Source organism: Mercurialis annua, linkage group LG5 (assembly GCF_937616625.2).
Source record: "Mercurialis annua linkage group LG5, ddMerAnnu1.2, whole genome shotgun sequence".
NCBI classification, from domain to species: domain Eukaryota; kingdom Viridiplantae; phylum Streptophyta; class Magnoliopsida; order Malpighiales; family Euphorbiaceae; genus Mercurialis; species Mercurialis annua.
This window is the reverse complement of record NC_065574.1, coordinates 35,698,668-35,715,802: the sequence shown is the minus strand read 5'-3', so window position 1 is coordinate 35,715,802 and position 17,135 is coordinate 35,698,668. Positions and strand designations below refer to the sequence as shown.

Here is a 17,135-nt window from a genome sequence, read left to right as displayed (position 1 = left end):
TGAAGGACGATAACAGCTTTTTTTCTTAGAGAACGAGTAAGAGGATGACGGCTAGGGTTTATGTGAAGTGTGGTGGAGATTTTCTGTTTAGAAAGAATTTTTAAATGCCGAAAGAATCTAGATTAAAATAGAGTTGGAAACGGAGGGAGTGCACCACACAACCGGTCTCGCTGCTGGCAGCAGCAACACATGAGGTCTCGTTCGAGACCTCAAGGTTCGAACGAGACCTTGTGTGTTTTTCAGGTCTCGATTGAGACCAGATTTACACGCTTGTGGTTAAACCAATTGGTTGAACCACAACCCAAGGATTTTTTTTAAATCGAACCTAAACCAAACCAAACCACGAAACTTAAAAAAAACCTAAAATGCAATGGGAAACTCATCGGAAATTTTAAGGATATTTACGGGATATTACAGGTTCGAAACGCACATCGATACCAATGCTAAAGTTAAGCCAAAGAAAAACTAGCGTGAAGTGTCCTCACGTGATACTTCACACAATGAGGCGAACGAAAAGAAAACTATCATGGCATAACTTAATGAGAGAAAAAAATAATGACATAGTAATATAGGTCAAGAATTCTTCACACATCTGAAAAGCACTTAAGCATTTTGCAGTAAAACAATTACTCATTAAGAGAGATAACCAATATAAATTTTAAAGGATTGAGCGTAGAGCATCTTATGTGATCAACGAATGGTAGCAACTCAAACAGTCAAACAATGACTAAATTATCGAATCAATTAAAAACATCTAATCAGATTAAAATAATAAAGATGTTGATCCAAAATTATTTATCCAAAACCATTCGAAAGGTAAAATTTAGAAAATAGATTTCAAGTTCATGTCGAGCCCCATAGTATTAAAAATCATTTTGCGGAAAACCTCTTTTATAAAACAATAGATATACTTGTTTCCAAATGCCTCAAATTAAAATCACCGAGTTTGCCAAGTAATTACAACTTCCAAGCTGAACTCCAAATTTGGGTGACCCAAGTCAACCCCCTAATAACCATTTATAAAACGTATACAATATATTTTATAATCTGGAAAAACACGTTTTAAACAAATTCCAATTCTTTCAAAAATAGAAAGCTTGACGTCTCCCTAATCACAACATCAAAACATCTCCCAAGAGAGAAAACAACTATTCTTTAACAACCTTTTCAGAAACACAAGCTTAGTCAAAAACTAGCAAAACGAGCATAAGACCAACAACATCAAAGTGTTGACGACCAAAATGTGGTAAAATTACAAAAGTAATGTTAAATTATCAGAACGGTATCGCATTACCGAAATAATTTTATTTCAAAACAATTATCTTGAAAACACCAAAACTAGACGTAACATCCAAATTTTAAGAATTCGAGAAATTCAATTTATTTTAAAAGAAAAACCCTTTTCAGTCCTTAATCAATATAAAATTTTGAAATATACGGATTTCATTTTCTCTGGCAAGATAGTGAAAATAATATTTTAGGGTGTCGTGTCCAGCCTACCCTTTTGACTTTTTTTAGCGTCAAAACACCAGTTGGGCAAAAACAATCTTCCTAAGGTAATTTAAAACCAATACGTGGCCAACAACGTAATTCACAAAACGTGAAAAAAATTTCTCGGTCAAAAATAATTTAAACCCAAAATAATGTCAAAGCCTGACAAAATATTAATTTTTTAGAAATCAAAACTCACGGACAGACCCAGGAATACTCACAAATAATTTAGAGTCAACAACATCATTAAAGACATAACAGCCAAAATATATCACCCAAGTAAAAATTATCAACATAAGATTTCCCGAGAAATCAAAAGAAATTAAATCACATAAGTGAAATAACATCAATATAATAAAATAAAATAATCAAATCAAGGCATAATTAATGACTAACTCGACGCAATTCTATCGGTGTAGGGAGAAAGTTTTAAAAATCAAAAAATTATGTTTCAAAGATAAGGCCTGAACCTAATTCCGCAGTAGTACCTATGACTCAGTAAAAACATAACAGAGTAAGCACATAGCATGCAAATGGCCTTGGTTTGAAACCAAAGAGTTGATACCAGGTTTGTCACGACCCAATTTCATGGATCGCGACAGGCGCTACGGTATGGGTATGGTTGTACCAACCCCCGTAGCAAGCCTTGCGGAAAAACAACCAATCATAGAAACCTGCAGAAAATCCAATGCTCGGGGCAACCGAGACTCTAAATTAAACTAAGAGTTTAAATATAATTACTTTCATTAAACAATGAATAACCAGAGTTGAACAATAATAATGCCAAAGCATAAAATAAAGCCAGTCATACCAATTCGACAAACAAACTAGAATAAATTTATACTTCTAGTTTACTACTACGGTTTAAGAATAAAATTAGCTTGACAATTTATTAAAATAAAATAAACCACCAAGGAATAAAGATTCGGAGATCAGCAGACCCGCTCAAAATAATAAACCTGGAAAATGGGAAAACAACGGGGGTCTGATATACTGAGATGAGTTCGCAATACTATTTACATTTATTAAGTTTAAAACCCTTAAATCAAAACCATTTATACTAAAATAATATGATTATGGAATAACAGTATTGAAATGATCCCAGCGTAAGTATAACATAGCATACTGAAAAACCCAGAGTGGACGGGAACAAATCCTCGTCATATACCAACGTAAGCAAGACATTAGTCTGCCGATCGCAGAGTACTTACCGGTGCACACAGTCTCGATACAAGACTACCGAGCAGCTCGTTTCAATCCAGATCCATAATCGCTTAACACAATTCAAAAACATTTATAATACGAAAATGAAATTCGGTACTTAATAAAGCGGTAAATAGTACTACAAACTCACTACTTGCTAATCCACTTGAAAACCTGGCAAGCGACAAAACCTGATTCGACCCATAAGCATGAGTAGTCGACGAATTTAAGACAGAGTAGAAACCAATATTAAAATCAATCCCTAACTCTAGAGAGTACTAAACACCACATAAGACTAGCACAATACCAAGTCAAGCACAAACATAGCGAGAACGGAATGGTCAATTAATTACAGAATGACCCGAGCAAAAACACGAACCACATCTAGTAAATACAATACTCAAATAAGTAAACAAGTCAAGTCTATTGAGTTCCCATTTTAAAAATTCGTTCCGGAAAATATTACCTAAATAATACTTAAATAATAACTTAAATCAGTTACTCAAAGAGTGGGTTAGTCGAGTTATCAATAACTACCAAACTACCTCACATGCCGGGTGACCCAAGTCTAACCGGACTAAAAATATTTTATCAAAAAAATAAACTAGAGTTTATAATTCCCAAAGATAACATTGATAAAATAAATATAAATATATCCAATTATAAAGCATAGTTTATAATTGTAGAAACAACTTTGATAAAATAATAAATCAACATTTAAAACGGAACACAATAGCTTTTACTTCAAGTAACCCAAGTTACAACCAATTTACTTAATTAAAATAAATTAAGAAAAACGTTCAAAATCTCAACCGTCAAATTGACACGCCAAGTCAATATTGAAAATAAAATATAATTACCCAAGTAACTAATAATTTCCAACAAAATCCATCGCTAAAATAATTTAATAAATAATTAAAGGTTAAGTTATAAATTTAGCCAAATTGGCACGCAAAGTCAAAATCTCTAAAACTATAAATTAAATATAAATATCCACTTTTCATTTATAATAATAACAAGGGTTAATTGCAAATGCATACACGAACTTTACCCTAATTTGCAATTACAACATAAACTTTAAAACTTGGCAATGTCAGTAACCAACTTTCATTTTTTGGCAAATTGGTACACCGACCAATCACGCAACGACACATGGCGGTATATTTTTTTTTTGTGAAAAACAACCAAAAAAGCTTATTTAATTAAAATTAAACAAGAGAAAACACAGCAAAACTAAAGCCAAACTCTGAACAGCAAACACAGAGGGCTAAAAAGCAAGGCAAGGAGAAGAAGCTTTGTTACAAAAGCCTCAAAGCAATCTCCTCCTGCCCAAGAACAGATCCAAGCCACCCTGTTACAAAAGCCTCAGGGGACTAAGATTAGCAAACAACTAGGAACCAAGAACAAATCCACGCCACCCTGTTACAAAAGCCTCAGGGGACTTAGATCAGCAAACAACCAGAATACATATTTAAAGACAGAAGACTCTATACTGACAGTCTTAGAGGGATACTCTTTGTAATCTGCAGATGGCATCAAAAATTGGGGAATTGTCATTCACCATGTTTATCTTTGCTAGCACCACATTCTTTACATTACTGATAATGTGATCAACAACTGGGTCTTCTTTCTCAAAGATCTTTTTATTCCTTGCAGTCCAGACATAATAAACTGTAGAAGAGAGAATAAGTCTTCTTAGAACAGCATAAGCATTCTTGCCTGAGGCTTTTATACAGAACCAGCTGATTATCCTTCTCCATGTGTTGATATTCTCATTACAACCACAGATAGGAAGTAACTTGTCCCATATCTTTCTCACAAAGCAACATTCATACAGGCAGTGATCAATAGTTTCTTTTTCATTCTGGCATAAGACACACTTATCATCAGGAACTACTCCCCACTTGACTAATCTGCTTTTAGTGTTCATTCTTCTCTTAATGGCTAGCCAGAGAAGGAAGCTAAATCTTGGCACAATGTTCTTATTCCAGACTAGCTTGTACCACCTCACTTGGTTGGATTCACTTCTTAATTCCTTCCAAGCCTTAGAGATATAAAACTTGTTGTTGTCAGCTACCAGCCACTTGACCTCATCAGGACTACTATTCAGATGGAAATTATCTTTAATATAGTCCCAAGCGTCATCCGTGTACGAATCAATTGGATTAGGGAGAGTCCAATTGCCATTTCTCCACATGTCAGCTACAGTGGAGTTTTTAGGGACATTTGAGTCTTTCATCTTAACTCTGGGGAATTTTCAGTTAATGAACACCCATGGATCCAGGGGTCATTCCAAAAGTCTGTTTTAACACCATTCCCAACTTTGTACTCTATTAGCTTCTTGATATCAGTTCTGATTCTGAGGAGGCCCCTCCAAATCCAACTAGAATCACTGTTGGCTTTAGCACTCTAGAAACTACCTCTTTTGATCTTATTATCAGCAATCCATTTTCCCCAAAGAGAGCCAGAATCATTAATGATGTGCCATATATGTTTGCAAACTGCAGCCTTATTCCAGACACTAATATCTTTAATCCCTAGACCACCTTCTTTCTTCAATCTAGTGATATCATTCCAAGCAACCAAAGCACTGTATTTCCCTTCACTTTTTCCCTTCCATAGGAATCTAGCACAGATACTCTGGCTTTCTTTATTAATACTCTTAGGAAGCAGCATGATGGAGGCCCAGAAGACATGCATGCTCATAAGAACAGATTCAATAAGCTGGATTCTCCGTGCATAGGAAAGAAACTTACTGGACCAGGAGTTAATCCTACTAGTGATTTTTTCAATAATCCATCGGCACTAATTTTTAGAAAGCCTAGAGGTTATTAGAGGAATACCTAAATATCGTAGAGGTAAGACTCCCTCAACAAACCCCAGGGACTGGATTATTCTGCTCTTAATGTTATTGTCAATGTTGCAACAAAAGACCTGGCTTTTCAGAGGATTGACACTAAGACCAGAGATAGACTTGAAAGTGTTTAAGGTGTTAGAGAAAAACATGACAGAGTGAATATCACCATGACAAAATAAAAGCAACTCATCTGCAAACATCAGGTGGTTTATTTTCATCTTTTGACAATTTTTGTGGTATTTAAAGTCATCACTAACCTTTTTGAGCATTCTAGACAGATATTCCACGTATAACACAAAAATAAGAGGGGACATGGGATCTCCTTGTCTGAGACCCTTACTAGATTGAAACCTATCACCAATATTGCCATTCCAGTTAACATAGAAACTGGCAGTCCTAATGCAGTTCATAACAAGTCTAATGAACATATCAGGGAAATTAAGACTAATCAAAATCTCTTCCACAAAGTCCCAGGAGATAGAATCATATGCTTTCCTAAGGTCAATTTTAAGGATGCATCTAGGGCTACCTTTTTCATTCTGATAATTCCTAGCTAAATCATGAGCAAGCATGATATTATGGGCTATGGACCTCTTAGGAATGAAAGCTGACTGGTTATCGGACACTAGATTATTAAGTATAGGACTGAGTCTAGAAGTGATAATCTTAGTGATAATTTTATACAGGGTGTTACAGCAAGCAATAGGCCTGAAATCAACTAATCTATCAGCATTAGAACTCTTAGGTATGACAGCAATAGCTGTAGAATTAATAGATTTGAGAATTTTACCATTTTGGAAAGTCTCCTGCATAGCCTTTACCAAATCACTCTTGACAACCTCCCAGGAGTGCTTGTAGAAATGGCTACTGAATCCATCTGGACCAGCAACTTTGTCACTCCCAATAGAAAAGACAGCCTTCTTAACTTCCTCTTCATTGATTGGTTTGCTTAAATCAATAATATCAGAATCATTAAGGCAGGCAACATCCCTGAACATCTCCCTGTTGATGTGCACTCTGTTCTGATTGTTATTATCATTGAAGAGTTCTTTGTAGAATCTTGTCATCTCACTGTGAATATCATCTTTGTTGGTAATACTATCCCCTGAATCAAGCTTTAAGATTGCCACAGTGTTCTTAATCCTTTTCTTCTTGACAGTATTATGGAAGAACTTTGTATTAGAGTCACCAAGTTTGAGCCATTGCACTCTGGACTTCTGCTTGTAAAAGCTCTCCTCAAACAGAAGCAAGTATCTCAGATGGTAGCACATAGCTCTTTCTTCAGCAAGTAAATGACAGTTAAGGGGATCCTTCTGCACATCAATTTGAACCCTGTCTAGCCTTTCCCTCTGGACTTTCACTTTCTGGGAAATATATGAGAAACTCTGATTATTCAGTTTGCTAAGTCTGAATTTTATGGCATTCATGTTTTGAGTAATTTGGTACATGGTGTAGCCCTGATAAACTTTACTCCACTCCTCTTCAATGATTTCATCATAACTAGGATGATTAGACCAAAAATTAAAGTACCTGAAACCTCTCCTCCTCATGTTCCTGAACTCTTTTTGGTTAATAGTGATAATGGGACTGTGGTCAGAGAGACCACTAGTCTTAGCTTCAAAATAAGCATTCTGAAACAAGTCTGTCCACTCACCATTGACAAAAACCCTATCCAATCTCCTCCAGATTATGTTCTCATCACACTGGTTGTTGGTCCAAGTATACCAGCATCCTGTACTTCTAAGCTCAATCAACCCAGAAGCTGTAATACAATCTATCATTTCTCTAGAGTGATTACTATCTAGGGTATTACCACCACATTTATCCTGCTCACCCATAATAGCATTAAAATCACCTTGTATGGACCAAGGTTTACTTGTAACAGCTGCAATAGAAATAATGTCCTGCCATAACTCACATCTATTCATCAAAGCATTATCACCATATATCACAGTCCAGCAGAAAACATTATTATCAATTTCAACATCACAATGAACTAGCTGGGAGGTAGTTTTAATAATGTTAACCTTGACTCTACTGCTATCAAACATCACCCAAATTCTACCAATATCATTATGATTATAATTATCAACCATATTCCACCCTATCATATTAATCTTTTTCCAAACTTTGTCTCTGTTACTCTGCCTAACCCTGGTTTCTAAGATACCAGCTAAGACAATCTTATTATTAACAAGCAGGTGATGAACCTCAGCTTGCTTAAGGGGATCATTCATTCCCCTTATATTCCAGGTTAACATATTCATTAACCTTTTTCCAAAGGCCTAAGTGGCCTTTTAGGTTTATCAATCACTTTAATCAATCCAGGAGTCTTAGTAACCATACCTCCACCTTTGAGCTTTGGGTTCTGATTAACATTCTCCACAATACTCTTCCCCTGTCTGTTCTTCTGCTTCCTGTTAGTAACAAGTTGAAACCCATCCTCAAGAATAGGATTGGATTTTGGGGAAACAAAACTGCTTTGTCCCTTATCAATCTCAATCTCTGGAACTTCTTCAGTTGTAACCTCAGCAATGGGATCCTGTTGACTCTCTTCTTTTTCTTTAGTGACCACTTCTGTACTCAAATCCACTGCTTCATTGTTGGTTTTAGCAATCCAGACTTGTTTTTGCTCACAATACCTGTGGCCAAGCTTCTTACAAGTTGAACACAATAGAGGTTTCCACTCATATTCTACCATTTGAGTTCTATTTCTCCATCTTCATCTTCTATCACAACAATATCAGGAAAAATGCCAGAAATCTTCATATCAATCAAGACTCTAGCATAAGCAAGTCTAGATCTATCTCTAGTGCATTTATCAGCAAACAACGGTCTACCCAGTGTGCTAGCTATCGAGCTTAATGATTCTGGATTCCAGAATTCCCATGGAAGCATATGAAATTTTACCCAAACAGGAATATACACTATATCATCAATATCAAAACTCCTTTTCCTCTTCCATTCTTGGAGAAGAAGGGGATGTCTGTCGAAGGTTATAGGCCCATCTACCATAGCTTTCATTTTAGCTTCCTCATCTTCAAATTGGAAGGCAAACAGATTAGGTTTAATCTGGTAAAAATCGATTAGACCAATTTTCCCCCATCTGTTTTTGATAAAGCTTTGAAGCTTGTAAAACTTAGGGTTTATCCCATAGACACAACCCAGAATAGTGTTTTTCCATCTATCAACTTCCTTCAACGAATCTTCCTCATGAATCTTAGCAATACGAACTCCATTAGACACCAATGGAGGAATAAATTTTAACCCAGCATTAGGATCCCTTGTACGGTTAGACCTGAGCAGATCAGCCCATTCTTTCTTCTTAACTTCAGGATCTGTAGTATTCCTACCATCATCTTCTACATCCTTATCCTTCTGATGGTTTTCAACCAAGACCTCTTCATAGATCTGAGGTGTTTCACTAGATTGAGATGTCTCCCCCATTTCAACATTCCCATTAATGGATTCATCTTGAACAACTTGTTTACTAGTCTTGATCTGAGAAATCGTTTTCTTACTCTGTTTCTTCGCCATGGAAACAGTGTATGTTAGCAGGATGCTATCTTGCGCTGAGAGAGAACAGGAGAGAGAAAACGGTCATATTTCTTCAAACATAAAGTTGCTTACTAACATTACCAAGTTTCAAAGTTTATGTTGTAATTGCAAATTAGGGTAAAGTTCGTGTATAAATTTGCAATTAACCCTAATAACAATAATAATAATGATAATAATAATAATAATAATAATAATAAAAATAAATTTAAGTAATATTATCGTGTTGTCAAATTTCCAAATCGAATTAAGTCTCCAAGTTAAAATCAACATTAATTAATGTTAAGTAAAATGTGTATAATCATAAAATAACCTAAAGGATTCAATTGATTAAAACAAAAGCTTCAAGGGACCACATTAGTCCTTTAACCTCCACTTTGATCAAACAAACAAAACCCAATATCCTTAGCCAAGAACACAGTGTCAAATCCCGCCATACCAAAATAATTCAAATCAATTGGCAACATTAAGAAGTAATCCATATCAAAACCATATTAAATTAATATTTAAAATTGAATATACAATTCAGAGACATGCTAAACCAATAAAATGAACAAGACAGTATGCTCATTAAATACAGGAACCATGAAGTCAAAAGAAAAATCCCAAACCAAAATCATCAATTCCTTAATAAACAAAACATCAAACAATAACAACACTTCTAACCAAGATCATCAAAACCGAACCCACACAAGAATGAGAAACAGAAACAAAAACAAAAGGGAGAATCAATACTTAAAACAGAAAACAATAACGCATAAAAATGAAGAAACAGCGGCGATTATAGTTGATTGATTTACGTATCGTTTGATGAAAAACAAAAAGTAGAATTGTAGAGGAACGAGTCTACTTCTACGGGGACGAGATAGATCTTAATTCGATCAAGAAACGGCTACGAACGGATCGAAAAACGAAGGTATTGTTTTAGAAACCAAAACACTGAATAACTTGAAAACGGTAAAACGGCATCAGCTATAACGGAAAAGATAATGTACCGTTTTACGGAACAAAAATTGGAATTTGTAGAGGCGTGAGTCTACAACCACTGGGACGAAACGGAACATAAAAACATGCTAAAACTAGAGAGAACAAATCAGAATACGTAAGTGTCGTTTGGAGGAGAATTGTGACGAGAATTCTTAGCGATTTTGGGTAGGAAAAGCGGCTAGGGTTTGTATGAAGTGTGGTGAATGAATTAGGTCAAGAAAAATAGGTATTCAGACGTAGGCATTAGGTTAGAATCGATGTAGAACTAGAAGAGACGAAAGGGCCAAAATGCCCTTGATGTCTCGAACGCTGGTCTCGAACGAGACCAGCTGAGATTAACAACTATGTGGTTCGAGACTGCATAGTCTCGAACGAGACAGTACGGGGTTATTCAGGTCTCTCTTTGAGACCTGAGTAATCCCTTGTGGTTCAACCGATTGTTTGAACAACAACCCAAAAGAACCAGAAGCCGAACCTAAAGTTGAACCGAACCACCAATCAAAACCACAAATCAAAACCATTAAACTGAAAACGACCAAAATTATTTCCGAAAACCCATTAGAAAAATTTAAATATTTTACGGGGTATTACAGTTCAGCTTTTTATCAATTTAAGCCAAACGTTTAAAATGTTACGAAACCAATCCAAACATTTAAAATGTTAAGAAACAAATCCAAAAGTTTCATCTTTTTAGCGATTTAAGCCAAACGTTTACAAAAGTTACGAAACAAATCCAAACGTTTCACCTTTTTAGCGATTTAAGCCAAACGTTAAAAACGTTACGAAACCAATCCAAATGTTTCACCTTTTTAGCGATTTAAGCAAAACGTTTACAAATGTTACGAAACAAATTCAGACGTTTCACCTTTTTATCAATTTAAGCCAAACGTTTAAAATGTTACAAAACCAATCCTAACGTTTAAAACGTTATGAAACAAATTCAAATGTTTCACCTTTTTAGCAAATTAGGCTAAACGTATTAAACATTAGGAAAAAAATCCAAATGTTTCACCTTTTTAGCAATTTAAGCCAAATGTTTAATACGTTATGAAAAAATACAAACGTTTAAAACATTATGAAACAAATCCTAAAGTTTCACCTTTTAGTGATTTTAGCCAAACTTTTAAAACGATATGAAACCAATCCAAACGTTTAAAATGTTACGAAACAAATGCAAATGTTTCACGTTTTTAGCGATTTAAGCCAAAAGTTTAAAACGTTACGAAACAAATCCAAACGTTTCAACTTTTTAGCAATTTAAGCCAAACGTTTAAAACGTTACGAAACAAATCCAAACATTTAAAACGTTACGTAACAATTCCTAACGTTTCACTTTTTTAGCGAGTTTAGCCAAACGTTTAAAACGTTACGAAACAAATCCTAATGTTTCACCGTTTTAGCGATTTAAGCCAAACGTTTAAAACTTTACAAAACAAATCCAAATATTTAAAACGTTACGAAACAAATCCAAACATTGCACATTTTTAGTGATTTAAGTCAAACATTTACAAACATTACGAAACAAATCCAAACATTTAAAATGTTACGAAACTAATCCAAAAGTTTAAAACCTTATGAAATAAATACAAATGTTCACCTTTTTAGCGATTTAAGCCAAACGTTTACAAACGTTACCAAACAAATCCAAACGTTTCACCTTTTTAGCGATTTAAGCCAAATGTTTAAAATGTTACGAAACCAATCCAAACGGTTAAACCGTTACGAAAAAATCATAATGTTTCACCTTTTTAGCAATTGAAGCCAAACGTTTCGAACATTTTGAAATAAATCCAAACGTTTCACCTTTTTAGTGATTTAAGCCAAACGTTTAAAACGATACGAAACAAATCCAAACGTTTCACCTTTTTAGCGATTTAAACCAAACGTTTAAAACGTCACGAAACGAATCCAAATGTTTAAAACGTTCTGAAACAAATCCAAACGTTTCACCTTTTTAGCAATTTAACCCAAACGTTTACAAACGTTACGAAACAAAACAAAACGTTTCACCTTTCTAGAGATTTAAGCCAAACGTTTACAAACATTATGAAACAAATTCAAACGTTTCACCTTTTTAGCGATATAAGCTAAACGTTTAAAACTTTACAAAACCAATCCAAACGTTTCAAATGCTACGAAACCAATGCAGACGTTTCAAACGTTATAAAACAAATCAAAACGTTTTATATTTTAAGCGATTTATGCCAAATGTTTACAAACATTAAGAAACAAAACCAAACATTTCACCTTTTCAGCGATTTAAGCCAAACATTTAAAACGTTACGAAAACAATCCAAACGTTTAAAACGTTACGAAACAAATCCTAACGTTTCACCTTTTTAGTGATTTAAGTCAAACGTTTAAAACGTTACAAAAGAAATCCTAACGTTTCACCTTTTTAGTGATTTAAGCCAAACGTGTAAAACGTGACGAAACAAATCCTAACATTTCCGCTGTTTAGCGATTTAAGCCAAACGTTTAAAACATTACGAAACCAATGCAAACGTTTAAAACGTTACAAAACTAATTCAAACGTTTCGCCTTTTTAGCGATTTAAGCCAAACGTTTACAAACATTGCGAAACAAATCCAAACGGTTAACCTTTTTATCAATTTAAGCCAAACATTTAAAATGTTACGAAACCAATCCAAACATTTAAAACGTTACGAAACAAATCCAAAAGTTTCCATTTCTTAGCAATTTAAGCCAAACGTTTACAAACATAATGAAACAAATCCAAATGTTTCACTCTTTTAGCGATTTAAGCCAAACATTTAAAATGTTAAAAAAACCAATCCAAACGTTTAAAACGTTATGAAACAAATCCAAACGTTTCACCATTTTAGCTAAGTCAAACGCTTACAAACATTACGAAACAAATCCAAACGTTTCACCTTTTTAGCAATTTAAGCTAAACGTTTTAAACGTTAGGAAACCAATCCAAACGTTTAAAACGTTACGAAACAAATCCTAAAGTTTCACCTTTTAGCGATTTAAGCCAAATGTTGAAAACGTTACAAAACAAATCCTAACGTTTCACATTTTTAAAGATTTAAGCCAAACCGTTACGAAACAAATCCAAACGTTTCACCTTTTTAGCGATTTAAGCCAACATTTAAAACGTTAAGAAACTAATCCATACGTTACGAAACAAATCCAAACGTTTCCCCTTTTTAGCGATTTAAGCAAAACGTTCAAAACGTTTCGAATCAAATCCAAACGTTTAATACGTTACGTAACAAATCCTAACGTTTTACCTTTTTCGCGATTTAAGCCAAACGTTTAAAACGTTACGAAACAAATCCAAACGTTTCAACCTTTTAGCAATTTTAGCCAAACGTTTAAAACGTTACGAAACAAATCCAAACAGTTAAAACGTTACGTAACAATTCCTAACGTTTCACCGTTTTACCGATTTTAGCCAAACGTTTAAAACGTTACGAAACAAATCCTAACGTTTAAAACCTTATGAAATAAATCTAAAAGTTTCACTTTTTTAGCGATTTAAGCCAAATGTTAGCAAACTTTACTAAACAAATCCAAACGTTTAAAATGTTAAGAAACCAATCCAAACGTTTAAAACGTTACGAAACAAATCCAAACGTTTCACCATTTTAGCGATTTAAGCCAAACGCTTACAAACATTACGAAACAAATCCAAACGTTTCACCGTTTTAGCAATTTAAGCTACACGTTTTAAACGTTAGGAAACAAATCCAACGTTTAAAACGTTACGAAACATATCTTAAAGTTTCACCTTTTAGCGATTTAAGCCAAATGTTTAAAATGTTACGAAACAAATCCTAACGTTTCACATTTTTAAAGATTTAAGCCAAACCGTTACGAAACAAATCCAAACGTTTCACCTTTTTAGCGATTTAAGCCAACGTTTAAAACGTTAAGAAACTAATCTGAACATTATGAAACAAATTCAAACGCTTCACCTTTTAGCGATTTAAGCCAAACGTTCAAAACGTTACGAATCAAATCCAAACGTTTAATATGTTACGTAATAAATCCTAACGTTTTACCTTTTTCGCGATTGAAGCCAAACGTTTAAAACGTTACGAAACAAATCCAAACGTTTCGACTTTTTAGAAATTTAAGCCAAACGTTTAAAACGTTAAATAAATCCAAACATTTAAAACGTTACGTAACAATCCCTAACATTTCACCTTTTTAGCGATTTTAGCCAAACGTTTAAAACGTTACGAAAAAAATCCTAATGTTTCACCGTTTTATCGATTTAAGCCAAACTTTTAAAACTTTACAAAATAAATCCAAATGTTTAAAACGTTACGAAAAAAATCTCAACGTTTTACATTTTTAGTGATTTAAGTCAAACGTTTACAAATGTTACGAAATAAATCCAAACATTCAAAACATAACGACACTAATCCAAACGTTTAAAACCTTACGAAATAAATCCAAAAGTTTCACCTTTTTAGCGATTTAAGCCAAATGTTTACAAACGTTACCAAACAAATCCAAACGTTTCACCTTTTTAGCGATTTAAGCCAAATGTTTAAAACGTTGCGAAACCAATCCAAATGTTTAAACCGTTACGAAATAAATCATAACGTTTCACCTTATTAGCGATTTAAGCCAAACGTTTCGAACATTTCGAAACAAATCCAACCGTTTCACCTTTTTAACGTTTTAAGCCAAACGTTTAAAACGATACGAAACAAATCCAAATGTTTCACCTTTTTAGCGATTTAAACCAAACGTCTAAAATGTCACGAAACCAATCCAAATGTTTAAAACATTACGAAACAAATCCAAACGTTTCACCTTTTTAGCAATTTAACCCAAACGTTTACAAACGTTACGAAACAAATCCAAACGTTTCACCTTTCTAGAGATTTAAGCCAAACGTTTACAAACGGTAGGAAACAAATCCAAACGTTTCACCTTTTTAGCTATTTAAGCCTAACGTTTACAAACATTACGAAACAAATCCAAACATTTCACTTTTTTAGCGATATAAGCTAAACGTTTAAAACTTTACAAAACCAATCCAAACGTTTCAAATGCTACGAAACCAATGCCGACTTTCCAAACGTTATAAATAAATCAAAATGTTTTATATTTTAAGCGATTTATGCCAAATCTTTACAAACATTAAGAAACAAAAACCAAACATTTCACCTTTTTAGCGATTTAAGCCAAACATTTAAAACGTTACGAAACCAATCCAAATGTTTAAAACGTTACGAAACAAATCCTAACGTTTCACCTTTTTAGTGATTTCAGTCAAACGTTTAAAACGCTACGAAAGAAATCCTAATGTTTCACCTTTTTAGTGATTTAAGCCAATCGTGTAAAACGTTACGAAACGAATCCTAACGTTTCGCCTTTTTAGCGATTTAAGCCAAATATTTAAATCGTTACGAAACCAATCCAAACGTTTAAAATGTTACGAAACAAATTCAAACGTTTCACCTTTTTAGCGATTTAAGCCAAACGTATACAAACGTTGCAAAACAAATCCAAACGGTTAACCTTTTAACAATTTAAGCCAAACATTTAAAATGTTACGAAACCGATCCAAACATTTAAAAAGTTACGAAACAAATCAAAACGTTTCCATTTCTTAGCAATTTGAGCCAAACGTTTACAAACATAATGAAACAAATCCAAACGTTTCACCCTTTTAACGATTTAAGCCAAACGTCTAAAATGTTAAGAAACCAATCCAAACGTTTAAAACGTTACGAAACAAATCCAAACGTTTCACCATTTTAGCGATTTAAGCCAAACGCTTACAAACAGTACGAAACAAATCCAAACGTTTCACCTTTTTAGCAATTTAAGCTAAACGTTTTAAATGTTAGGAAACAAATCCAAACGTTTAAAACGTTACGAAACAAATCTTATAGTTTCACCTATTAGTGATCTAAGCCAAATGTTTAAAACGTTACGAAACAAATCCTAATGTTTCACATTTTTAAAGATTTAAGCCAAACCTTTACGAAACAAATCCAAAAGTTTCACCTTTTTAGCAATTTAAGCCAAACGTTTAAAACGTTAAGAAACTAATCCAAACGTTACGAAACAAATCCAAACGTTTCACCTTTTTAGCGATTCAAAACGTTACGAATCAAATCCAAACGTTTAATACGTTACGTAACAAATCCTAACATATTACCTTTTTCGCGATTTAAACCAAACGTTTAAAACATTACAAAACAAATCCTAACGTTTCACCGTTTTTGCGAATTAATCCAAACGTTTAAAACGTTACAAAATAAATCCAAATGTTTAAAACGTTACGAAACAAATCCAAACGTTACACTTTTTAGCAATTTAAGCCAAACGTTTACAAACGTTACGAAACAAATCCAAACGTTTCACCTTTTTAGAAATTTAAGCTAAACGTTTTAATCGTTAGGAAACAAATCAAAACATTTAAAAATGTTATGAAACAAATCCTAAAGTTTCATCTTTTAGTGTTTTAAGCCAATCGTTTAAAATATTACGAAACAAATCCTAACGTTTCATATTTTGAGCAATTTAAGCCAAACGTTTAAAACGTTACGATACAAATCCAAACATTTAAAATGTTACGAAACAAGTCCAAACGTTTAAAACGATACGAAATAAATCCTAGTGTTTCACCTTTTTAGCGATTTAAGCCAAACGTTTATAAACGTTACAAAACAAATCCTTACATTTTAACTTTTGAGTGATTTAAGCCAAACATTTAAAACGTTACGAAACAAATCCAAATGTTTCACCTTTTTAGCTATTTAAGCCAAACGTTTAAACTTTTACGAAACAAATCCAAACGTTTAAAACGATACGAAACAAATCATAACGTTTCACCTTTTTAGCGATTAAAGCCAAACGTTTAAAACGTTACGAAACCAATCCAAACGTGTAAAACGTTACAAAAAAAATCCAAACGTTTCCTCTTTTTAGCGATTTAAGCCAAACGTTTACAAACGTTACGAAACACATACCTTTTTGGCGATTTAATCCAAAAGATTCTGAACTTTACGAATCAAATCCAATCGTTTCACCTTTTTAGCGATTTAAT

General features: G+C 33.7%; 1 protein-coding gene across 1 annotated transcript; it reads right to left on the bottom strand.

Moving 5' to 3' along the window:
- Positions 1-3,992: 3,992 nt before the first annotated feature.
- On the bottom strand, positions 3,993-4,933 carry LOC126681807 (uncharacterized). Its single transcript, XM_050377363.1, has 3 exons — positions 4,256-4,933; positions 4,093-4,135; positions 3,993-4,045 (listed from the first exon to the last, which is right to left on the bottom strand). Exons 1-3 carry the CDS (start codon positions 4,931-4,933, stop codon positions 3,993-3,995), a joined length of 774 nt encoding a protein of 257 aa, XP_050233320.1.
- Between the last annotated feature and the right edge of the window lie 12,202 nt (positions 4,934-17,135).

What these genes read in the sequence shown, in the direction of transcription:
- LOC126681807 (XM_050377363.1), bottom strand. Translation starts at nt 4,933, where the DNA reads ATGAAAGACTCAAATGTCCCTAAAAACTCCACTGTAGCTGACATGTGG. An exon ending in TGCTAGCAAAGATAAACATG is followed by an intron (nt 4,136 to 4,255) that starts GTGAATGACAAT and finishes TGCTGATCTAAG; the next exon opens with TCCCCTGAGGCTTTTGTAAC. An exon ending in GTGGCGTGGATTTGTTCTTG is followed by an intron (nt 4,046 to 4,092) that starts GTTCCTAGTTGT and finishes CTTTTGTAACAG; the next exon opens with GGTGGCTTGGATCTGTTCTT.